Raw genomic sequence first — 24,142 nt, 5'->3', positions numbered from 1 at the left:
GTAAGAAAGTACAAACAGCCTTGCAGCTTAGGAGACCGGGAGACACTGGTGACGACACAGAATACAGGGGCTTTCCTCCCAGATTCTGCTCCCAGTGGGTTTACAGGAAGGGAGCCAACCCCAAGTGCAACTCATCCCTCCAGCAGGTAAGGCAAATGTGCACCCAGGCTGGGAACCCACATTCTGCCAACAGATGGAATAGAAGGAACGGGATAAAATTCCTGAATCTCAGCGGGAAAGTGAGGGAGAAGAAAGGGCAGGGAAGAGGAACGGGAGGACAGCGTGTGGGTAACTCAGCAGGGGCTACCCTTTACTGCAATGTGTCAGGTGCCAGCCAGGCTCGGTGCTTAGCGCTTTACCCGCACGGACCCGCTGGATCCTCCCACCAAGACAGAGGTAGAAACTATTATCATCTCCGTTTTACAGATGATGAAACTGCAGCCTGGCGAGGCGGTATCACTTGCCCCGAGCACACAGCTAGGAAGGGGCAGTGCTGTGACCTGAACCCGGGTCTCACTCCACGCTACCCCATTCTTTACGTCGCAGGACCTATTCTGCCTCCCAGACCCTCAAACAGGACTCAGGGAGGAGTCCTTCATTTACCCATTTAACGAACACCTACGGAGCACCTAGTAGGTGTGTGCCAAGGTCTGTGCCGGCAGTGCTGGCGCGCGGAGGAAGGCACCGGACTGACAGGGTCGGGGGACAGAACGCAACGTCAATCACGAGACAGCGGCGCTGGGAGCCGCGGGCCGGCAGGCAGAGGGACGAGGGACGAGGGACGAGGGACGAGGGTGCGGCAGAGGGAGGGAAGGCGCGGAGTGGGAGGAGCGAGGGCCCGGGGATGGGGCCGGCCGGCCAGCGGGGCCGAGGACGTGTGGGCAACCACCGCTCCCCTCCGGGGACCGCTGGCTTCTGCCAGACCAGCCTGGCGCCTCGAGTGTTGTGGCATTCGGGCTCGGCCACCCGCCGGGGCGACGCGGGGGGCCGGGAGCGGGGGCGAGATGGGCAATGCGACCCTGAGGCGCCGAGGCGAGCGAAGGGCGGCCTGGGGGAGGTGTGAGCGGCGGCGGGGAGGCCGAGGAAGGGGCGCGGGCCGGGAGGCGGGGGCAGTGGGGCCCACGGCGGCGTCGCCGGACTCACCTCCCGCGACGGCCCCTCCGGACTCGTCGGTCCGGCTCGGCCGGAGGAGGCGGGGACGGACTCCGGGCCGCGGGGGCTGCCGGGAGCCCGTTCCCTGGGCAACCGGGCCGACACCGCCGAGCGACAGCCGGAAGCTGAGCGGCGGAGCCACAGGCGGCAGCACGCCAGCTAGCCGAGCGCGGCGGAAGAGACGTCGGCGCGCTTCCGGCGGGCGTGGGCGGGGCTTCGGGCTCCTTCCCGGGATATCTGCGGACGCATGGCAGGTACGTGCGACGGCCCAGCTCCCCGGGGCAGGGAGGGTGTGAGAGTCACGGCTTGGTCCGCGTCCTGGGCCGGAGGCTGGGAGCTTCCCGGCTTGAATGGGGGTCCCTGCCTTGGCCCAGCCCAGCCCGCTGGCCCCGCGCAGGCTCCGCGGTCGGCCCGGGAGCCCGTCAGTTTTGCTGAGCCTCAGTTTTGTCACGCGTGGAACTACTTGATGTATGCAAAGGAGTGTCGGCTGATTCAGATACCAAATTGTGATTGTCATTATAAACTAGAATTAGCGGAGCACATTGGGTGTCAAGCCTTGCGTGCCCAGCTGCTCCCAAAACCTTCCCCTGAATTCCCCTCAGGATTACCGGTCACAGAGCTTTTTTGCTCACAATAAAAGCTGTCATTCAGCGAGTGCTCACCATGTGCCAAGTCGTGTCCTTAGTGCTTTATGGGGGTCAGCTCATTTGAGCCTTACAGCGATGCCATGTAGTAATGTGAACAGATTGGGAGCTGAGGCCCTGGAGGGATAAGTGAGGCAGCCACTGTGCTTTATCTCACTCTGCTCTGTGCTGTGACTCTGATTACTGGTCTCTTTACCCACTAGCCTGAGTTTCTTGAAGTTAGAACTTTGTCTTAGGTTCCTAAATCTGTGCTGGTGTGGAGCAGAGAATGAATCAGATGTCCTCACCCTCAAAGAGTCCCTACTGGAGAAGGGTAACCCTTAGCAGATTATAGTACAGGTGGTAAAAACTATTTCCCCATTTAACACAGGCTGTTCAGCACCTACTATGTGCCAGCGTTCTGAGATGGAACAAGACGCAGTCACTATCCAGTGTGCTTACAGTCTAGCAGGGAACATAGACATCACACAAGCAAATATACCACACTAGTGAGTGCCGGTGATAACGAAGAATAGGTTGTTTTCAGACATCTAGTGCAATGACTCCTGGAGGCAACCCAACCTGGGGCATCCAGGAAGATTTCTTTGTGGAAGGAGGGACTTTCTGGAAACCTAAATCAGATCATGTCACTTTCCTACTCCAAGTTTATTGTTTACTTTCCACTGGCTTGGAATACATCTAAACTCTATCTTGGTCTGTAAGGTTCCAGTTGCTTGACTGCCCCCTCACCTACCAGCCCCCCCACGCCATTCCATTCTAGGTGATGTGGGGTGATCAAGTACAATAGTCAAGAAAGAATCTTGAGATGTTGTATGGTGCAATTGTAAGTTTATGTAAGTAACATGGGGTCAGGACCCCGGGGCGGAAAGGGCTGCACTTTTTGCTGTATGAAGCTGGTAGTTGGTCAAGGGGGAGGAGACATGGAGGGAGTGTTTTGTCCGAAGTGTTTCTTTGAATTTCTACTCATAAAACTGCTTTCACAAGATTTCTCTGGCGTTTCTGTCGGTGAGATTTACAGGCAGTCATGAGATGCTTTAAGAAGGTAGCAGCCGGCACATATTGGATCCTTGATGAACTATCCTTGTTGGTTAGCCTTCTGGGCTAAAGGTAAACATTTTTCTGCTTCCATTTCTCATCATAGCCACACTGCTCTTTCTCAATTTTTCAGACTCACCAGGCTCATTCTCACATAGGACCCTTGCTATTGACCTCTCATCATTCAGATCCCAGCCTAAATGACACCTCTTCAAGGGCTCACCCTAACACAAGACCCCGTTTTCTTTTCCTTTTTTTTTTTAAGTTTACTTATTTATTTTGAGAGAGTGAGAGAGAATAAGCAGGGAAGGGGCAGAGAGAAGGAGAGACAGGATCCCAAGCAGGATCCGTGCCATCAGTGTGACCGATGTGGGGCTCAGACTCACAAACTGCGAGATCAGGAGCCAATATCAAGAGGCGGTTGCTTAACTGACAGCCACCCAAACACCACCAATTCCCCATTTTCTTTTCCATATGACACTCACCATGGTCTAAATTGATCATGGTCAGCTAGTTGTCTATTATCCACTTCCTGCTTGGAAAGTAAGTTCCATGAAAATAGTCCTGGTAGGTCTCATTCAGTCACTTCATCCCCCATGTTTGGCATATTGTTGGTACTCACTAATGTTGGTTAGTCATATAAGTAAAGAATAAAAGAAAAACCAGTATGATATTTAAGTAAGCAGAGGATTGGGGCGTCTGTGTGGCTCAGTCGGTTCAGTGTCCAACTCTTGATCTCAGCGCAGGTCATGATCTCACAGTTCGTGAGATCAAACCCCACATTGGGCTCCACACTGGGCATGGAGCCTGCTTCAGATTCTCTCTCTCCCTCTCTCTCTCTCAAAAAAAAAAAAAAAAAAAAAGAAGAAAGAAAGAAAGAAATAAGCAGAGCCTTCGGGATACTAAGCCAAGGGTATGGGGACACACACAGACAGGAAAAATATTCTAGCTCAACGTCAGAACTTGTACATAGCTAGCACTGAGGCATAGAGAGCAAGCAGGAAGAAGCTGGAGAAGTGGTAGACAGGACTTGCGTAACAGGCTGTGCTATTGTGGTTTATAATAAGTAAATATTTGGTCTTTGTCCTGTTCTTGGCACAGAGCTAAAACCCTTGGCATCACCGAAAGTGTGAGAGTGATGTCTTTTGTTATGTTAATGCCGTGACTTTTGGAAAGCCCCTAGGTGACTTTTGGTTGGGGGCTGCTTGCCCCAGCCCACCCCTGTGATCTGGTCTTGTGATTAAAAGGTTGGAACTTTCAGGCCCCTCTCTCTCCCCTGCCCACCCCGTAGGGAAGAGGGTCAACACCCAATGATTTAATCAGCCATGCCTCTGTAATGAAGCCTCCATAACAGCCCAAAAGGATGGGATTGGGGGCAACTCCAGGTTGGTGAACATGAGTACTGTGCTTGGAGAGCGTGGAAACTTTGCACATACCTTGCCCTATTCATCTCTTCCATCTGGCTATTTCTTTCTTTTTTTCTTTTTTTTAATGTTTATTTACTTTTGAGAGAGAGAGACAGAGCAGGAGTGGAGGGGGAGAGCAGAGAGAGAGGGAGATACAGAATCCCGAAGCAGGCTCCAGGCTCTGAGCTGTCAACACAGAGCCTGATGCCCGAACCCACAAGCTGAGTCAAAGTCGGCTACTTAACCAATTGAGCCACCCAGGCGCCCCTCATCTGACTATTTCTGATGGAAGAAAATATAGGTATAAATTTGCCCTTCAACTAAGACCATAAATGTGTCACCTTTAAACAAAGCAAAGAGCAATTTTATTTAAGTTAAAAAAAAAAAAAGAATTTAGTCAGCCATAGCAAAGGAATTACAGTTTGGGACAGGCCAGCTATGGTGAACTATAGGCAAGTTCAAAGAGACAAAGGGAAGGTCAGCTTTCATTAGGTTTTAGGAGGAAATTGAGGAGAGTTGTTGTAAACCAAAGTTTATAGGACAACAAGAGTTGGCAGTTGTAGTCGTTTCTGCACCATGGTTTCGCTCTTGGCTACAGGCAGTGGTTAGTGCATTATTGCTAGGGCAGGGAGGGATCTTCCTTCCTTTTCTTAAAAGCAGGAGACAAATTTCCTATGTGAAATATGCCCTCTCTTGTTGAGATCATTCTTATCTTCCTTGTTCCTGCTGGTTGTGCAGGCTGCAGCAAGTGGTGCCCCCTCTCCAGGGCTTCCTGACCCCATTTTAAATGAGGTTTCCTGGGGCATCTGGGTGGCTCAGTCAGTAGAGCATATGTCTCTTGATCTAGGGGTCATGGGTTCAAACCCCCACATTGGGTGTAGACCTTACTTTAAAAAATAGAATCTTATCACTAAATGAGGTTTCCTTTATTTTCACACTTCCCCCTTTTGATCAAGATCTTTGTTCAGTAGCATCACTTATCGAGAATCAGGTTTTCTTAGATGCCTGGATGGTTCCGTCAGTTAAACATCCAACTCCTTTTTTTTTAAATTGTCTTTTATTTTTCTAATTTATTTAAAAAAAATTTTTTTAATGTTTATTTATCATTGAGAGACAAAGAGAGAGCATGAGCATGCGAGGGGCAGAGAGAGGGGAAGACACAGAATCTGAAGCAGGTTCCAGGCTCTGAGCTGTCAGCACAAAGCCCGACGCGGGGCTCAAACTCACAAACCGTGAGATCATGACCGAAGCCCAAGTCGGAGGCCTACCCGACTGAGCCACCCAGGTGCCCCTTTAATTTATTTTTTAATATTTATTTTTGAGACAGAAAGAGTGCAAGTGGAGGAGGGGCAGAGAGAGGGAGACACAGAAATCTGAAGCAGGCTTCAGGCTCTGAGCTGTCAGTATAGAGCCTGATGTGGGGCCCGAACCCACCAACTGTGAGATCATGACCTGAGCCGAAATCAGGGTACCCAACCAACTGAGCCACTCAGGTACCCCTAAACATCCAATTCTTGATTTCAGCTCAGGTCATGATCCCAGGGTTGTGGGATCCAGCCCCAAGTAGGGCTCTGTGCTGAGCCTAGAGCCTGCTTAAGATTCTCTCTCTCTCTTCCTCTGCCCCTACCCTACTCTTGAACACACACTCTCTCTTTCAAAAATAAATAAATAAATTTTAAAAAATAAAAATAAAATAAAATGATTATTGGCAGTGCCTTTGGCCAACGTGGTTAGAGGGCCTGTACAGATTTTGCCAATTACATGTCTATGATGCCAGTTCAACTAGCCCTGTGGATTGAGAGTGGTAAGCATAGTGAAAGTGTTGTAAAACCAGCCGAATAGCACAGACTGGTCGCATCACCCGACCAGTGAAATGAGATCCTTAGTCACTATGAAGTTCAAGCGTGGGTCTCCAGGTAAGGATGATCTTTTCTTATAGAATTTTAGCTGCTGGGGTGCCTGGGTGGCTCAGTCAGTTAAGCATCTGACTTCGGCTCAGGTCATGATCCCATGGCTCATGGGTTCGGGCTCCGTGCTGACATCTCGGAGCCTGGAGCCTGGTTCGGATTCTGTGTCTCCGTCTCTCTCTGCTCCTTTCCCGCCTGTGCTCTCTCTCTAAATAAATAAATAAATATTTTTTTTAAAAAAGAATTTTAACTGCCGAAGAGGCAGTATGCTGCCTACAAGGAAAAGCCTCAGTCCAGTAAGAAAACATACAACCCGTGGCTAAAACATTTGTATCCTTGAGAAGGGGGGGGGGGGGGGGGGGGGGGCGGGAAGCTGAATAAAATCCACTTGCCAAACCTCAGATGGTCCCTTGGGCGATTAAAATGCCCAGGGGCGGTGTGGACAGGTTGTCCAGCATTGCAATTTGGTGCAGGTGGGACGAGCAGAGCAGGTGCTTTATGGCCTTATTACCTTGCCCATAGTATTGATTTACAGAGGTCATTTTATCAGTGCAGCAATGGCTGCATGCACAGCGGTCGGTAATGGGAATTTTAGAGTCTCTGGCAGGACTGGATTGCTGTTCGGCCCAAACTCTAGTTTGCACAGGGATGGCAACAGGGGTCCCGGGACTGTCTCCTCACTGGCCTGAGCCAAAAGGGTGGTGATAGGAGTGGCTCTGTGGCAAGGGGCAGAGCCTGGTGCCACATGGCCTGTTGGCCGGAACGCCCTGTGGAGTCGATGGTGGTCCCCGTGTTGGGGGTGAGTACCCCAAGGGAATTCCCTTCCTTTTCATATATAAATGGAAAAAAGGGAAGTGGATAATTGGGATGTCCAAGAGCAGGATGTTTATTGGGGTTTCTTTTAAGGTATTAAAAGCTAAGTCATCCTGGGGCGCCTGGGTGGCTCAGTCAGTTAAGCGTCAGACTACAGCTCAGGTCATGATCTCGCGGTTCGTGAGTTCGAGCCCCACGTTGGGCTCTGTGCTGCCAGCTCAGAGCCTGGAGCCTGCTTCGGATTCTGTGTCTCCGTCTCTCTCTGACCCTTCCCCACTTGCATTCTTTCTCTCTCTCTCTCTCTCTCTCTCTCTCTTTCTCTCTCTCTCTCTCTCAAAAATAAATAACATTTAAAAAAGCCAAGTCATCCTGACCTTCCCAAATAATGGGGTCAGGGATCCAGTTCTAATAATAGCCAGCCAACCTGAGAAAACCCCATTAACACGCTTAGTTTTAGGTTTTGGGAAGCTCAGAATGCGGTGAAGGCTACCTAAATCCAAATGTGGACCTTGTTTCAACTTCAGGTGCCCTAAATATTGAACCTGGGTTTGAACTAACTGCAATTTTCCCTTTAAGACTGCATGTTCTTTTAAGGCTAAAGGTTTCAACAGGTGGATGCTGTCCTCCTGTGGGGAGGCTTGGGAAAAGGCGGAGGAAGCACGTCCCGTAGATATCGTCACCAGACGGCGCCTCCAGAAAACCTCGTGTCATCTAAGTCAGCTCTCAGGGTTCGTGAAGAACCCTGGGTCGTGACTGTCCTGGTGTCCTGCTGTCCCACCCAGGCGAAGCAGAGAGATTGGCTGGCCTTATCCACAGACATGCTGAAGAAGGTGCTCTGTAAACTGGTCACCGTGAAAAATTTGCTTTCAGTAGGGATAGAGGCTAATAAGAGTGTGGGGATTAGGACAAGAGGGTGGTGAGGGAGGTCAGTGCTATTTATGGCTTGGGGTTCTTGGACAGACCTCCCTCCTCAGCCACTGGGTCTTCTTACAGGTAAAATAGGGGTGTCGCCGGCCCTACTACAGGGGATGAGACCCCGAGCCTCCCGATGTTCCGTTAGCATCTAAGTGCCCTCAGAGTGTCTTTGTTTACAGCGCTTCCGTTAATTCCGGGGAGAGGCTCTGAGGGGTCTGTTGGGATCTTAATGGGAGGCGAGCTGTGGATCCTGCCGGGAGCAGTGGGGGATTTTGCCCATACGGAGGGCGGTGGTTGGTCCAGGAGGATCATACGGTTGGTGTCCTCGGAATCGGCTCCAGTGCGGTCGGCGACTGAGCAAATAAAAGATGTTGAAGGGTCACGGGATTCACCAGCTTGGCTATTTTGGTTGCCGCTGTCGGATTCTAGAATTACTTCCCTCTTCCGGGAGAAAGAAATCCCAGCGTCCTTCTCTACAAAATTTGGGCCCGGTGAGTGTACAGAGGCCGAGGAACTAAGGAGACAAGGTGGGCAGCTCTTAGAGGGCCTGGGCAAGAGAGACCAGGTTCAGAGACGGGACCCTTTCGAGGTTTCCTAGAGACCCTCCCCTCCCACTTGAAGGGTGTTAGCACTCCGAGGCGGGGGCTGCTTGCCAGTAGCGGGGTTGAGCACTGAGTGTAGCTCTCGCGTCCTTAAGGGCGGAGAGACCCTCATTCCCAAGGATCTGGAAAGGCTGGTCAGAGGGTGGAAGGCGGCTGGAGCTCTTAAGCGTCCAGCGGTCTTTTTCCAATGGCCTGGCTTTTTACAATATCGGTAAAGATCGGGACGCTTTTAGTTTTGCTTAGGGGCCTCCATTTGTCAGAGTTGAAAATTATGGACCACACGGTTCTTCCTTTTCGTTGAATCACCCAGGGTGCGGGCGAGCCGGCTGGCTACTTTAACTGGGCCTGCAGTGGACAAGCTTCCCATTCCGTCCCGGCCCTCTTAACTAGAAAGGGAAGATCCCAGCTCGGCCCATTAATGAACACAGAGTTAAAAACTGCCCAAGTGGATTCAATGTTTAAAGGAAGACCAGAATTTTCTTTAAAAACAATTTGGAGCCAGCTATTATAATCCTCCATAGATAGGTTCATTGGGCTTTTGGATATAAGCCTGAATCTTACCGTATTCAGCAGTTTTGGGGAAAGTCCTAGGAATTAACTCGGAAAGTCATTTAGCAACCGCAGGAGCTCAGTCATATAGCAAGGCCAGGAATAGTACCCCATCTGTGCTTCTAGACTCTCTCTGTGTAGCTGGGGCACAGAGGTGCACGAACACCTGCCTCCAGGGCTTGACCGCTCCCTGCGAGGTTCGACCACTCCCTGCCGACAAAATCCAAAGACCCGAGAAAGGAGTGGTGAGGACACAAGACAGGAGTGTATTTCTCGGCAAAGCCAATGCCAGGAAGACAGCAGTCTAATGTCTCAAAGACTGTCTCCCAAGTGCTGAAAATACTTGCAGGTTTATATAAGGAAAGTGTGGGGCAGGGGTCGGTGGGTGTGAGCAGGTGGGCAGTGAAGGTCAGGTCAGTCATTGTCATGGGGTCAGTCATGAGGGGTCTTGCTGGCTTGGGGCAATCCTCATTGCTTGAGGGGCAAGTTCTGGTTCCCATCGCCGGGTACTTTGTCAGCTGGCTCTTTTGCCTGAGTTAAGAGATAAGCTGGAAAGAATTTAATCATTTAGGAAGTAAAAGACTGAAGTCAGATTGGAGGTAATCCTCATTCATCAGGATTATCCCAATCAGCAGTGTTCATCCAGGGCTCGGACTGGCCCTCAACAAGTGTGTGAAATCGTTGATACGAATCTGAGAAACTGGGTTGATAACTTTGAATAACCGTATTAAATAACTCAGCAAATCTATGAGGATCTGCGAGGATTGTCGGCAAATCTGAGATTCCCAAATCTCACTTTGAGAAAGTCTTTTTTATTTTTTCTTAGAGAGAGAAGAGAGAGAGGGAACACGAGCAGGGGAGAGCAGCAGAGGGGGGGCGGAGAGAGAGAGAGAGAGAGAGAGAGAGAGAGAGAGAATCTTAAGCAGGCTCCACGCTCAGCACTGGGCCCAACGTGGGGCTTGATCCCATGACCCTGGGATTGTGACCTGAGCTGAAATCAAGAGTTGGATGCTCAACCAACTGAGCCACCAGGCGCCCAAGAAAGTCTTTGACTATGGGTCGTAATTCAGCTTTTGTCCAGGGAACATGAGAAATTGGGAGTTTAGCATTTGGATCCTCAGAGGGTCTGACTTTCATGGGCAGGTTTTAGTAAGTTTGGGAGAGGAAGAAATGGGGAGAGGTCCAGAGAGAAAGGGAGGAGGTTCAGACAGAGGATTGAATGAGGAAGTGGAGGGTATAAAGGAGGGGGGGCCACGTTGGAGGGAAAGAGGAAGGTGGCTGTTGGCTTTGTGTAAGATGGCCATCGTGTGCTCTGACACTAAGAGGCCTCAGAAGACTTTTGCCTTCTTTCAATTGTTTGTTCCACTTGGTTAATTTGGGATTGGTATTTTATAAAGAGGCGACTTGAGAGTCCTGAATATGTTTATAAGCTTTCAGGTACTCATTAAAACAGCATCCCTCGTAGGCTGCTTAATCTTAGACTGAGAGCTTTCTAATTAGGTTCTGAGAAAAGTTGGGGAGATCAAGAGGTCGCCATCATGGCCGTTGAAGCTTTAACTTCTCATGGGGCGCCTGGGTGGCTCATCTGGTTAAGTGCCTGACTCTTGATCTCAGCTCGGGTCTTGATCTCAGGGTTATGAGCTCAAGCCCCGCATTGGGCCTCATGCTGGGCATGAAGCCTACTTAAAAAAAAAAATAGTACCCAGCGTGATGAGCACCGAGTGATGTGTGGAATTGTTCAGTCATTATCTTGTACACCTCCAACTAATACAACACTGTTAATATATTTGAGAATAAATAAGGGGCGCCTGGGTGTCTCAGTCGGTTAAGCATCCGACTTTAGCTCAGGTCCTGATCTCGCAGTTCGTGAGTTTGAGCCCCACGTTGGGCTCTATGCTGACAGCTCAGAGCCCGGAACCTGCTTTGGATTCTGTGTCTCCCTCTCTCTTTGCCCCTCCCCTGCTCATGCTCTCTCTCTCAAAAATTAAAATAAACACTAAAAAAAATTAAATTAAATTAAATTAAATTAATGAATAAGCACACGAAGAGGGAAGAGCTTTAAACATAAGATCAGCTGGGGTCCCACAGGGAGGACCCTTCTGAGAGAATGTAGAGAATCAAGATCCCATTACTCAAAATCTGAGGTTTGGAAAATGAGCGAGTACTTTAAACAGATCCCGAATTAAGTGGAACGCTCCACCAAAGGGAGGGACTCAAAATCTGAGAGACTCTGAAGGGGTTAGCACAAGGGCGCCCTGCAGATGCCTCCCTGCAGCCTGAGGGTGATCATCCCCTGGGGTCATCTCCTTTGGCCCCCAGTGCAACCACAAAGCAATGTTAACTTTAAACAGAGCAAAGAATCACTTTTTGTTAAAAAAAAAAAAAAAAAAGAGAAAGGAAAGGAATTGCAATTCAGGACAAGCAAGCTATGGTGAATAGTGGGCAAGTCAGAAGACACACAGGGAAGATCAGGTTGCTTTTTTTTTTTAAATTTTTTTGAATCATTAAAAAAAATTTTTTTAATGTTTATTTTTGAGAGAGACGGAGCATGAGTTGGGGAGGGGCAGAAAGAGAGGGAAACCCAGAATTCGAAGCAGGATCCAGGCCCCAAGCTGTCAGCACAGAGCCGGACGCGGGGCTCGAACCCACGAGCTGTGAGATCATGACCTGAGTGGAAGTCTCTTGCTTAACCAACTGAGCCACCCAGGCGCCCCTTAATTTTTTTTTTGATGTTTATTTTTGAGAGAGAGAGAGAGACAGAGCATGAGGAGGGGAGGGGCAGAGAGAGAGGGAGACACAGAATCTGAAGCAGGCTCCAGTCTCCGAGCTGTCAGCACAGACCCCACACAGGACTCAAACCCTCAGGCCATGAGATCATGACCTGAGCCAAAGTTGGATGCTTACCCGCCTGAGCCCCCCAGGTGCCCCGGAAAGGTCAGCTTTAATTAGGTTTTAGGGGGAAGTGGGGGAGTGTGGAACACAAGTTCCTTGGAGAAAAACACGTGTTTGAGGTTCTCATCGGCTGCAAGTGGTGTGGTTGGTGCACTGTTGCTGGAACGGGGAGGGATCTTTCTCTCGAAAGCAGGTAATGAGATTCCTATGCGGAAAATACCCTCCCTCGTCATAATAATTCTTACCTTCCTTCTTCCTGCTGGCTGGCCTGCAGCTAGTCATGTACGCACGACAGCTCGCCTTTCAGGGCCTCCCGACCCCATTTTAAATGAGGTTCATTTTATTTCTTTTCACAAATTTCATGATAATTATGTTCCTTTTACTCCCCATCAGGAAATGCTCTTGGAAGTATAACGCCCAGAAAACCTGTCTTATCTGTCAGTGCAAGAAAAATTAAGGACAATGCAGCTGATTGGCATAACTTGATCCTGAAATGGGAAAACCTCAATGACACAGGTTTTGCTACTGCAAATAATATTGCCAACCTGAAAATCAGTTTATGGTAAGTGCATCCAGAGCTCCTCATGCTCTAAGTGCTTCACCCTGAGACTTTTTTTTTTTTTTATGTCTATTTTATTTTGAGAGACAGTGTATGCACGCACAAGTTGGGGGAGGAGCAGGGGGAGAGAGAGAGAGAATCCCAAGCAGGCTCTGCACTGTCAGCATGGAGCCCACCGTGGGGCTCGAACCCGCAAACTATGAGATCATGACCTGAGCCGAAATCAAAAGTTGGACACCTAACTGACGGAGCCACCCAGGCGCCCCCTTAGCAATTCCGTTAAAAAAGACAGGAGTCATGAAAAAAAAACGCTGGCAGTTACCACTTCTGACTGGGAGATTAGTTTCATTATTCTCTCCTACATGTATATTTTTTATTTCTCAGAGTTAGGATTCTCTGTTCCTCTGTCATCATCCACAGACCAGAGCTGAGAGTCTCTGGGCCCGGCCTGTCCCTCTGGCTCTCGCCAGTCCCCGGCGCACGTCATGCGCCCTGGCCCTCCGCTGCCTTCCCCCCTCTTCCTGCCGAGGCCCACTCAGCAAGAACCAGTGGTTCACCTTCCTGCATAAGGCGCTCTCTGATATCGTCTCTTCTAGTTTTATGTTTAGTTTTTTCCTGGAAGTGTGGTGACCCCACGAGCTAATTTCATGCCCCATAGGCCACAGTATTCAGTTTACCAAACGATCTCCAGACAGCGAACTCTGGGAAAATGGTCATGTCTCTTTTGTCCGTGTACATCGAGCACGGACTCCCCTAGGCCGAGCGTACCACGGGGCTGCATTCAGCCGACTTACTCCAGTGCAAAACTGGCGGACGTGTTCCTCGTGGACAACAGTGATAAGTAAACATATGTCACAGTGACACGAAATAACACCTGTACCAAATGCCTGACACAGTTGCGTGGATATAGCACTTTTTGGGTTTGCCGTAATGAGATGAGGTGCCTTTCAGAGAGTACCGTGTTCCCCCTCTTTTCCATCTTGTCCAGGAGTGAGGACAAGACAGAGTTACAGAGCAGCAGCCCGGCTCGCGGGGAAAATGCGGGAAGGACGCTTCCGGAATATAGCAAGGAGCTAGAGATGCTGTGTGAGGAGCTGCAGACCACCTTCAACGCTTTGGTGAGATCCAGAACCCCTGACCACCTGTGCTCACAGTCCCCGAATCCCAGGGGTGTCTCTCGGAAGGTGTGGACGCTGTGGGAGATGCTCTCCTCTAGACACTTGCTTTTTCCTCCTCAGCCTTCTCCATTGGTGTCTTCTTCTTCCTGCCCCCTAAATCTCGACGCTCCCCAAGATGCTGTCCTAGACCTTCATTCTTTCAGCCCTGTGTGATGTCCTCTGGCTCCTTTGCCTGAGTTAGGAGATAAACTGGAAAGAAGAACATAATTGTTCAGAAAGTATAGACTGGGGTCAGAATGGAGGTAGTTGAAGTCTGTCAGCATGGCCGTGTGCCAATAAAACTTTATTTATGGACACTGAAACTTTAATATATCCTTTTCATGTATCATAGAATATTCTTTTTACATCTTATTTCAACTGTTTAAAACTATAAAACCCATTCTTAGCTCTTGGACCATACGAAAGTAGGGTGTGGGCTGGATTTGGCCCGTGAGCCCTAGTTTAACACATGAGAAATGCTCTTTAATGTCTGTTTAATGAATTAATGACTGAGTTCCCGTGCCCACCGTACCTGCCCCCAAATGTACACAGCTCCCATCTCCATACTGGAACTGGAGTAACTAGAACTTACCTATGAACATAGAAAATCGTTATGTCTGAACCTTATTTGATGGAGGTGTTTCTGATATGTAACATGATTCCTTGCCTGTTAAACAGGAATATGTGGGATATAATTGTCTTTCCTTGAGATACCACTTGTTCAGATTTAGGGTTCCAACTCTTATAAAGCTATCCGTTTAGAAGAATTTCTCAGGAAAGAAACACTACCCTCTCAAATATCAAATCAATTGCAAGATGCGTTATGGTTTCAGAAGCAGTGAAATGAGAAAATAATGGTAAGTTGAGGACACTTTGGTAAGGTGGTCTTTTCTTTGTGATTGAAATCAGTACTGTCTTTGGGATATTTAGGATGCTTATGGGGCTACATAGCAAACAGTCTCCTAAAGGATTCGGTTTTTGTAACTGTCCTGTTTGCCTTCTCTTCGCCCTGGGGTGGTGCTGTGGTGAGAAGCAGATAACCAGACAGGCGTCAGCGACTTGGCGTTGACCCCCCCCCCCCCCCCGCTCACAGGAAGGCGGGAGGATAAGGGCTGTGGGCTCTGTGAGATCTGCTTTCTTCACCGTATCCGCGCTGTGTCTCTGGCAGACGAGGTCTCGACGCAGCTCCGGGGCCAGTGGGGAATTAACACAGGCAGAATGAGCCATCGAAACCTAAAAGTAGTAAGTTATGCAAAACTGCCCACTTATTTTGTTTGTTTTTTCCCAAATTAACCCATTTGATCATGGCAAATATTTTTGCTGGAACAAAAAAGCAGGCGCACATATTGTCCCTGAAAGAGAAGGAACCGGGTGGCTGAGTTCTGGTGTTGAAATCATTTCAACAGCCAATGAGCTAGACGTGTAATGCTTGGTTAGGTGCACTTCAGCCGGATGGCCTCGTGGTCTGTCGTTTCGATGCACCCCCCCCACCTCGCTCCATAGCCTCCTCGTCCCTCATTCCCTTCTGGTATGAAGATGTCACAGGATCTCAAAGCTATGTTAGAATGAGAAACACTTCCAACACTTACTAATGTGATTTTTATAAAGTGTAAAATAATCTGAAAGGATTTTGTTTTTAAATGCCACTTGGGTCTTGTTAGTGCACATTCTCATTTAGAACTGTATCCAGAAGCACATTAGGAAAAAGTTTGGGAAGGGGAGGGTGTGATTGCTTTTGTTTATCTGTCCTTGGTATTCCCCATTCTTCTTCTCTTTTTTTTTTTTATGTTAATTTTTATTTTTGAGAGACAGAGCGTGAGCGGGGGAGGGGCAGGGAGAGAGGGAGACACAGAATCCGAAGCAGGCTCCAGGCTCTGAGCTTTCAGCACAGAGCCCGACGCGGGGCTCGAACTCGGGAACCACAAGATCATGACCTGAGCCAAAGTCGGCTGCTCAACCGACTGAGCCACCCAGGCACGCTTGGTTCTCTGCATTCTTAAGGGGCAGGCTGGTGCCCCGGGACCCCTTCTTCAGCCCCACTCACCTGCACTGAGGAGACACTGGGAAGACATTAGCAGGGAGAGTTAAGGTCCAGAAAACCCAGCCAGCAGGCTCGATGGACGGAGCAGCAGCAGATGAGACGTGGAGAGCCTTGCCCTTGGTCCCCGGGACCTGCGGCACAGGTCCGCGTGAAAGTAGCCGCTGGGTTATAGGTGAGCGCATGCGCGTGGTCAGCCCAGTTCCCAAGATCTTCAGATGAAGGCTGGGCTGTGTCTGTGACAGCCAGGAAAATGATGGGCCCACCCATCCACGTGGACCGAGAGACCATGGATGCGTGTTCAGAGCGTCCTGATGGGGATCTGAGCGGCGCGGGCCTTGTCAGACAGGGGTCATTGGAGGAATTGGAGTTTTCACCCACAAAAGGAGGAACCCGTAGACTAAACAGCTGCCATGAAAGCCAGAAGCCACCCCAAGGGAAGGAAGCCGTACGCTGGTTTCCTGAGGCCTCTAAGGGGACCGGGGAGACCCCCCTGGGATTGGCAGAAGCTTTGGCTCCCACCAGAGAACAATATGGCGAGTCCTGTCCAGGGCTGGGGGTGCTGTGTCCCATCACTGGAAATGAGCCCCTAAAAGGCTGTGTGATTACAAAGGCCATGGAGGAATTAACCCCTGGGTGGAACTAGATCCGCGTACACACGTTTCCTCCATTCTTACGTCCACCTCACAGTTTGTATTAATCCCATGCTCTTTAGTTACTTAACATTTGCTTATAATACAATCAAAATCATGTTAAAAAAACATTAGCTGAATATGGCTTCCCCATCAAAGTCTTTGAGCCTGGGGCTTACCTTCTTTTTCCTAAAAAAGGAAGGATTATTTCCATAGAAGGCAAGTGTGAGTGACGGGGAGGGTCACACTGGCCCAAGCCAGTCACCAGAACAGGAAGACAGGCCTCGTAGTGCGGGGTCATGAATGCCACAGCTGGGCGAGTGGCCTTGGGAAGAGGTAGGCCCCTGGTCTCTATGGTCTCCCCAAGCCACAGTGTCCTGAGACAGTGAATTTATTCTATATGTTTTTTATTAACACTTTATCTTTTAGGACAGTTTCAGATTTACAGACAGGTTGAGCAGATAGTAGGGAGAGTTCCCGTAAATGATCCCCTGCCTGCACCCTGTTTCATACATTACTGTCCTGCGTTTCACAAATTTCATTTGTATGCTACCTACGTTATAATCCACGAGCCAGGATTGAACGTTGTTAGTCAATGAAGGCTGTAGTCTGTTCACATGTCTTTTGTTTTTTCCCTAACGTTCTCTTTCCACCCTGGGAGCCCTTCCCGGACGCCACAGTAAATGGAGTCATCATGTCTCTTTAGACTCCTCTTGGCTGTGACAGTCTCACAGACTTCCCTGTTTTTTATTATTTTTTTAAGTTTATTTATTTTGAGAGAGAGAGAGAGCACAAGCCGGGGGAAGGGCAGAGAGAGAGGGAAAGAGAGAGAATCCCAAGCAGGCTCTGCACCGTCAGCCCAGAACCCGATGCAGGGCCCAAACTCACCAATTGTAAGATCGTGACCTGAGCTGAGATCAAGAGTGAGATGCTCAACGGATTGAGCCAGCCAGGCTCCCCTTCCCTTGTTTTTTATAACATTGACAGTTTTGAGGAGTACTGGTCAGGTGTGTTACAGCTGGACTTCAGTTAGAATCCGTCTGATGTCTTTCTCACGGTTTGATCGGGGTTGTGGGTTCTTTGGAAGAAACCGCAGAGATGACGTCCTGTTCTCATCGCATCCTGTCAAGGGCATGGACTGTGACCATGACACAGCACGATGGGCGTTGACCTTGATCAGCTGTCTGGGGTGTGGTCAGGTTTCTCCTCTGTAAAACTAAGTCCTCCCTCCCCTCCCCCCGCCCTCCACAATGTCCTCTCTAGAAGGAAGTCACTGCAGCCCACGCTCGAGGAATGAGAAGTTCTGCCTCACCTCTTCAAGGGTGGAGCATGTGCATGGATTATGTGGGCATTGGAGAGTTGTCTGTTGTCCCCCACCTGCTAATTACTGGATCACTTGTTTCTGGCAGTGTGGACATTTGCTTTCCACTTGGGGCTGTAGCACGGAAGCACCGCTTTCCTTTGTGCCTTGAGTTGTTCCTGCTTTGGCCACCAGGGGTTCAGTTGGCTCCTGTGTCCCTTTGACATGCTTCCATCGTTGTGAGTTTTCGGTTTTGGTCTTTTTGAACACTTCCTTACTCTCCAGCCTTCCAGGAGGTTCTGGGCCCATCTCATGTATTTCCTGCCTCAGTCCCAGGATCAGCCATTTCTCCAAGGAGCCCTGGTGCCTCCTACTGGAGGAACCAAGACCGGGGCGCTGGCGTCAGGCACTGAAATTCTCTGCTTCAGTGAATTTATTCTAGTTTGAAGTGGTTTGGAAATAAGTTCTCATTCTGTGTCCAAAAGCAAAAAGTTGGCGTCATAAGGGTGATAATGTTATTTTTCCTGTTCTCCTCCAGCTTTTTAGAATGCTTTCCCAGACTCGGCTTTTAAGTGTCTTTAAGGAATCTGACCTCGGTGGGAGACTTTGAGGCACCCCTTGCCCTAAGCTGGATGAACATTCTGGAGTTTGGTCTGTGGGAGGAGGTGGACTGAGGTGGAGCTGGGGGGGGGGGGTGGGCCGCCACTCATGCCCTGGAGGCTCAGGGCTGCCCACTGCACATCTCCCTTGACTCTGTCAATGACCAAGCTGAGCGTGGGCACCGCCGACCTAGCATCAGACCCCCAGGATTGTCCGCTCTCCTGATCATGTATAAGCTTTTCTTTGAATTGGGTGGCAACAGGGAGCTGCTGAAGGACACAGAGACCACGGGATGGCATGTCAGGAGACGGGGGGGCGTGGCTTGAGGTGCTGGCTTTGACCTTCTCCAGTTCAGCAACCCTGAGAATTGTCCCTTCTGTAATGCAGAAGTGCTGAGTCCTACCTCTTGGGGTTGGGCCAGGTGAAATATCGAACCTCAAAAGATTGGGGAAAGGAGTGCAGTCCTTTAAAAACTAACGGTAGCAGAGCTCGGTGCACATCACTTCGGGTGTGACTGGAGGGCAGCTGAAGGGCCAGTGCAAGGAATTACTATTTTGATGATTTATGTATCTGTTCGTATTTACGCGCGTACATAAAGATAAGTGTACGTAGGAATTAGAAATGTGGTCTTAAATCTGAAGTCTTAGTTACTTCGCCCCTTTACCTAACAGACCCTTCTATAGCCCCAACTAGGTGCTTCACACACACTAACTTAGTCCTCCTAACCGCCACGTGAAAGCAGGCACTTCGTCAGAGCGCTCTGTGCTGGCTCAGCTGAGCAGTGGTGACGGGCCCGTGTCCTCGGCCACTGCCCTGCACATGACGCGGTGAGGGAGCTGCCCGCAGAGCCCCTCCACCCCACCCCGAGGCACCATCAATGTCAAGTCCTCCCCATTTCCTTCCTGTGTGAAGCGTGCAGTGCTGTGATGATGATTTTATAAGCAAGGAAACAGCCTCGAGCTTTCAGTATACTCAAAGGCAGTTAATAAAAGTCAGAAATATGGGAATGCAAGCTGGTGCAGCCACTCTGGAAAACAGTATGGAGGTTCCTCAAAAAACTAAAAATAGAACTGCCCTACGACCCAGCAATGGCACTACTAGGCATTTATCCACGGGATACGGGTGTGCTGTTTCGAAGGGACACACGCACCCCCATGTTTATAGCAGCCCTATCGACAATAGCCAAAGTATGGAAAGAGCCCAAATGTCCATCGACGGATGAATGGATAAAAAAGATGTGGTGTGTGTGTGTGTGTGTGTGTGTGTGTGTGTGTATATATATATATATATATATATACACATACACAGTGGAGTATTACTCGGCAATCAAAAAGAATGAAATCTTGCCATTTGCAACTATGTGGATGGAACTAGAGGGTATGATGCTAAGCGAAATTAATCAGAGAAAGACAAATATCATATGAGTTCACTCATATGAGGACTTTAAGACACAGAACAGATGAACATAAGGGAAGGGAAGCAAAAATAATATAAAAACAGGGAGGGGGACAAAACAGAAGAGACTCATAAATATGGAGAACAAACTGAGGGTTACAGGAGGGGTTGTGGGAGAGGTTGTGGGAGGGGGGATGGGCTAAATGGGTCAGGGGCACTAAGGAATCTACTTCTGAAATCGTTGCACTAGATGCTAATTAATTGGGATGTAAATTTTTAAAAATAAAAAATAAAATTTTAAAAAAATCACAAAAGTGACCTTAAAAAAATAAATTTCAAAATGACCCCTAAAAAAAATTAACTGATTAATTAAATAAAATAAATAAATAAAAGTCAGAAATAAACTCATTTACTGCCTTTTGTCCTCTCAGCCCATAAAGGCAGAGCCTGACTTGAGATTCCTCCAGGTCTTTGGTGCAAAAACATTCGTGCCTTCGGAAATCTCGGTGAAGTGGGACACAGCAAGCTGTCTCTTTCCGGCACCAGAAACCCAGGGTTTATTTTGAAGTCGTCCAACTGAATGAAATCGTAGCAACTGTCTACCTCCATATCTCTCCCTGGAAATTTGCTGCACGTGGAGTTTCCAGTGTTGAGTTATTGGACTTTGGGTCTCACCAGACTTACACTTCTTAGCTTGGAAATCTTATGGAATCGGAGACTAGAGCAGATTTCAAATAATGTTCTCATATTCCCAATTAATATCTTTTCAGGCCAAAATACAGACGAAAATGGAAAAGCTGTCTTCAACTACCAAGGGAATTTGTGAACTAGAAAACTACCATTATGGACACGAGAGGCAGCGCCCCCCCCTGTTTCACACGTGGCCCACAGCCCAGTTTTGTAAGTAGTTCTTTCTGAGTTGATTCTCAGGAGTAGAAATTAGGAGAGTATCTGTGTTATTTATTTTTTTAACGTTTATTTTTGAGAGACACAGAGTGTGAGCAGGGGAACGGGCAGAGAGGGGGAGACACAGAATCCGAAGCAGGATCCAGGCTCCGAGCTGTCAGCACAGAACCCGACGTGAGGCTAGAACTCGGGACTGGCGAGATCATGACCTCGGCCGAAGTCAGACGCCCAACCAACTGAGCCACCCAGGCACCCTGAGAGTATCTGTGTTATTTCAATCTGGTACTTGAAGAAGCTGACAGGCTTTGAAATTCAATTCGAGAGTATTCATTGTAAGGGAAGGAGGTTGGGGGCATCTTAAAATGGGCTTCTTGGCTCTAATAATCAGCAAAGAATGTTAAACATAATTAGAGACACATGAAGCCAGTTACCCTTATTAGCCCCTTAAAGCCAATGGGTCGAGGCACTCAGCTGGCTCAGTCAGAGCATGAGACACTTTGATCTTGGAGTCGTGAGATCAAGCTCCATGTTGGGCATAGAGATTACTTAATAAAAAAAATAACCTCAACAACAACAACAACAACAACAAAATGGGTAGAATCAATTCCACCTCCTCTGCAGGGGCAGAATTTTCTTCCTTTTGAAGAAAGAAAGAGCTTTTTGGGTTTTAAGTTAAAACGTAAGTTGAGGGGCACCTGGGTAGCTCAGTTAATTGAACGTCCAACTGTTGATTTCAGCTCAGGTCATGATCTCATGCTTTGACACATTGAGCCCCGTGTCAGACTCTGTGCAGGCAGCATGGAGCCTGCTTAGGATTCTCTCTCCCTCCCTCCCTCCCTTCCTCACTGCCCCTCCTATGCTTGTGCGTGCTCCCTCTCTCTCTCTCTCTCTCAAAAATGAATAAACTTAAAATAAAATAAAAGATAAATTGAGGTCAGTTCAGCCAGCCCCATGGAAGAAAAGTAGTGGGAGCATGGAATCCATTACTTAAAAAAGTTCCATGAGATCACGATTACCTTTAGCTTTGTTAGTTCAAAACAAGGGCCTAGCCATGTGATGCCGATCTGAGACCTCACTTTCAAATGAGGAAGAAAAGGGTAAAACCATTGACCTGTGATGTGTTACTGGAATATTACCAGTTTGAGGTGAACCTCCTGTTCATAATCCTCGCAGGAAGTGAAGAGTTGAGCAGAAAAGGTTATACTTGTTAATTTCATGAACCTTCTTGTGCTATCTGACCCTGCTTGTCTGCCCGAGCCAGAGTGATAAATACCCACAGGTTCCTTCTTTATCTCGGGGCTCCTGCTGAGGCTGGCGTTCGAGGAGGAGCTTTCCAGAGCAGTGCCTCCCCCACCCCCACCCCCACCCCCACCCCGGGCAGGAGCACTGCCACGCGTTTCTGCTTCTAAAGGAGACAGACGTTGGTTTCAGATGAGGTTTCCCGCAAGCTGTCCGACATGTACCGGAAGGAGCTCCTCCTGAAACGCACCATCACCGAAGAGCTTGCGCACGCCGCGGACCGCGACCTCACCCTGAGCTACTTGTCTATGTGGCTGCACCAGCCCTACGTGGAGACGGACAGCAGGCTGCTTCTGGAAAGCATGCTGCTCGAGACGGGGCACCGAGCGCTGTGACCTGCCAACACGGCCCGGCCCGAGCCTCCGGGCTCCGGGCCCCTGGCCGCTTCTGTGGCCGCCACGGCGGACGGTCTTTCACGGGAGGCCCCGTGCTGCGCCCCGGGAGCGTGCCCTGTGCGGTGCTGTGGCCGCCCGGCGACCTCAGGGTCTCCAGGTTGGACCATCTCTGCGGCTCCCGGTGGCCTCTCCAGACACGCTCAACGCGTGCCTACTGTGAATCTGGCACCCGAGAGGATTCTCCAGGAAATAAATGAGTTCCTCAACAAGACGATTGAGTGATCTTGTTTTTGTAACTTAGGTGTATTTCATATACCATTTAGATAGAAAACCCCTGGTTTAGTATTCTTACTTGGTACCTCTCTGGGTTACTTAAATTTTTATGACGCTGCATTCGTTTTGTAATTACAACCAATGTTTAGAACACCATAGAGGTGGGGCGCCTGGGTGGCTCAGTCGGTTAAACGTCTGACTTCGGCTCAGGTCATGATCTAGCGGTCTGCGAGTTCGAGCCCCACATCGGGCTCTATGCTGACAGCTCAGAGCCTGGAGCCCGCTTCTAGTTCTGCGTCTCCTTCTGGCCCTGACCCTCCCCTACTCACACTCTGTCTCTGTCTCTCTGTCTCTCTCTCTCTCTCTCTCAAAAATAAACATTTAAAAAGCCAGTTTTAGAATACCATAGAATTAACTGAGTAGAGACGGCATCAGCAAAACTACCTACAAAAAAAGTTGCCTGAAAAATAAAACAAAACGCATTGCCTGTGTTTGCATACTGAGGATGTGACAGGCCACTCGGTTCCTCGGGCACAAGTTCTAGAGTCTGACAACATTACAACATTTGCAACCAAATACGGGGGGCTCCATCCTACCATCTGCTTCCCAGAAACAAATGGAAGAAGCTTCACGCTACGGCGTGGATGTGACACATGATCTGGGGTGTATCCTCATCCGACTGATGCCCCCACGCCCCAGAAACAAGTGCTTCCCAGGGACAGAGAAAATACTGGGGACAGGGACTTAGTTTGGGAGAAAGTGGGGCTACCTGGCTGTGCAAACTGACACAGAAAGAGCGTTGAAAGGCAACGTTTCTGGGGTGCCCCGGGGGGCTCGGTCGGCTAAGCCTCTGACTTGGCTTCAGGTCATGATCTCGTGTTTCGTGGGTTCGAGCCCTGCATCGGGCTCCCCCTCGTCGGGCTCTGTGCTGACACCTCGGAGCCTGGAGCCTCCTTCAGATTCTGTGTCTCCCTCTCTCTCTGCCCCTCCCCCACTCGCTCTCTCAAAATAAATAAACTTTTAAAAATAAATAAGTAAAAAATAAGAAATAGCAAAAAAAAAAAAAAAAAAAAAGCCACCAAGCAAATGAAAAAACCCAAGGCAGTTCTCTCTAGGGAAAATGAAAGCTGCCGGCAAAGTCCGTGTCATCCTAGCACGTCACCAGACTCAGCAGTGAGCGGCATCTATCCTTCAACGTAAGCATTGAATTCTGACTGAACACTTGTGACATACAGACACTAGTGGGGGGGAGGTGGGGAGGCGTGCAAGCCCTGTCCCGTGTCTCACAAGGAAATAGCCCATGGATACCATCTACCACGAATAAATCAAGAAAGCGGAGAGAGACGTAATTTAGACACACGGAGGGGAATCACCAGAAAGGAGAAGGTGCTGGTCTTGGCTGAAGGGGCAGAGGGCTGAGGCCGGGCCAGCAGTGCTTGGCACGGGCCTTCCGGTAGCTTCTGGCATTTCAAGCTACGTGCTTACTATTCCCCAGATGAAAATAGACATTCTTCTTTGAAATGTAGACCTCAGAGGACATCGAGGTCCGGCTCGCCCTCGGCCCCTCTTCTGATTCAACGCTCCCCACTCCCCCCACTCCCATGACCCCTGGGGAGGACGAGGCAGAAGAGCCTGACTGGGGTGGGGGGCGGGGGGGGGAGGTGGCTGCAGGGCCCTCGTGCTGTCCAGGGAACAGAGAAAAAGGACTTTGCTTCATTGCATTTAGTAGTGAC

At 49.3% G+C, this 24,142-nt stretch overlaps 2 protein-coding genes across 8 annotated transcripts in view; one reads left to right on the top strand and one right to left on the bottom strand.

Annotated features, from left to right (window-relative positions):
• TECPR2 (tectonin beta-propeller repeat containing 2) overlaps positions 1-1,240 on the bottom strand; it is a 105,659-nt gene extending 104,419 nt beyond the window's left edge. For 6 of the 7 annotated variants that reach the window (XR_006204087.1, XR_006204088.1, XR_006204089.1 and 3 more), the window contains exon 1: positions 1,144-1,239. The gene's annotated coding sequence lies outside the window, so the exon portion shown is untranslated. Of the gene's footprint in view, positions 1-1,143 lie in introns of all 7 variants that reach the window. The other variant, XM_042944344.1, reaches the window with a different exon arrangement.
• An 81-nt stretch (positions 1,241-1,321) lies between these two features.
• Positions 1,322-22,405, top strand: LOC122223156 (cyclin dependent kinase 2 interacting protein). The gene is made up of 5 exons (XM_042944352.1): positions 1,322-1,406; positions 12,309-12,477; positions 13,463-13,592; positions 20,367-20,496; positions 21,934-22,405. The coding sequence occupies exons 1-5, from the start codon at positions 1,400-1,402 to the stop codon at positions 22,134-22,136; spliced, it is 639 nt and encodes a 212-aa protein (XP_042800286.1). The 5' UTR covers positions 1,322-1,399; the 3' UTR covers positions 22,137-22,405.
• The last annotated feature ends 1,737 nt before the right edge of the window (positions 22,406-24,142 follow it).

Source organism: Panthera leo, chromosome B3 (genome assembly GCF_018350215.1).
Source record: "Panthera leo isolate Ple1 chromosome B3, P.leo_Ple1_pat1.1, whole genome shotgun sequence".
NCBI classification, from domain to species: Eukaryota; Metazoa; Chordata; class Mammalia; order Carnivora; family Felidae; genus Panthera; species Panthera leo.
The sequence above is the reverse complement of the archived record's forward strand: the minus strand, read 5'-3'. Positions and strand labels throughout refer to the sequence as shown.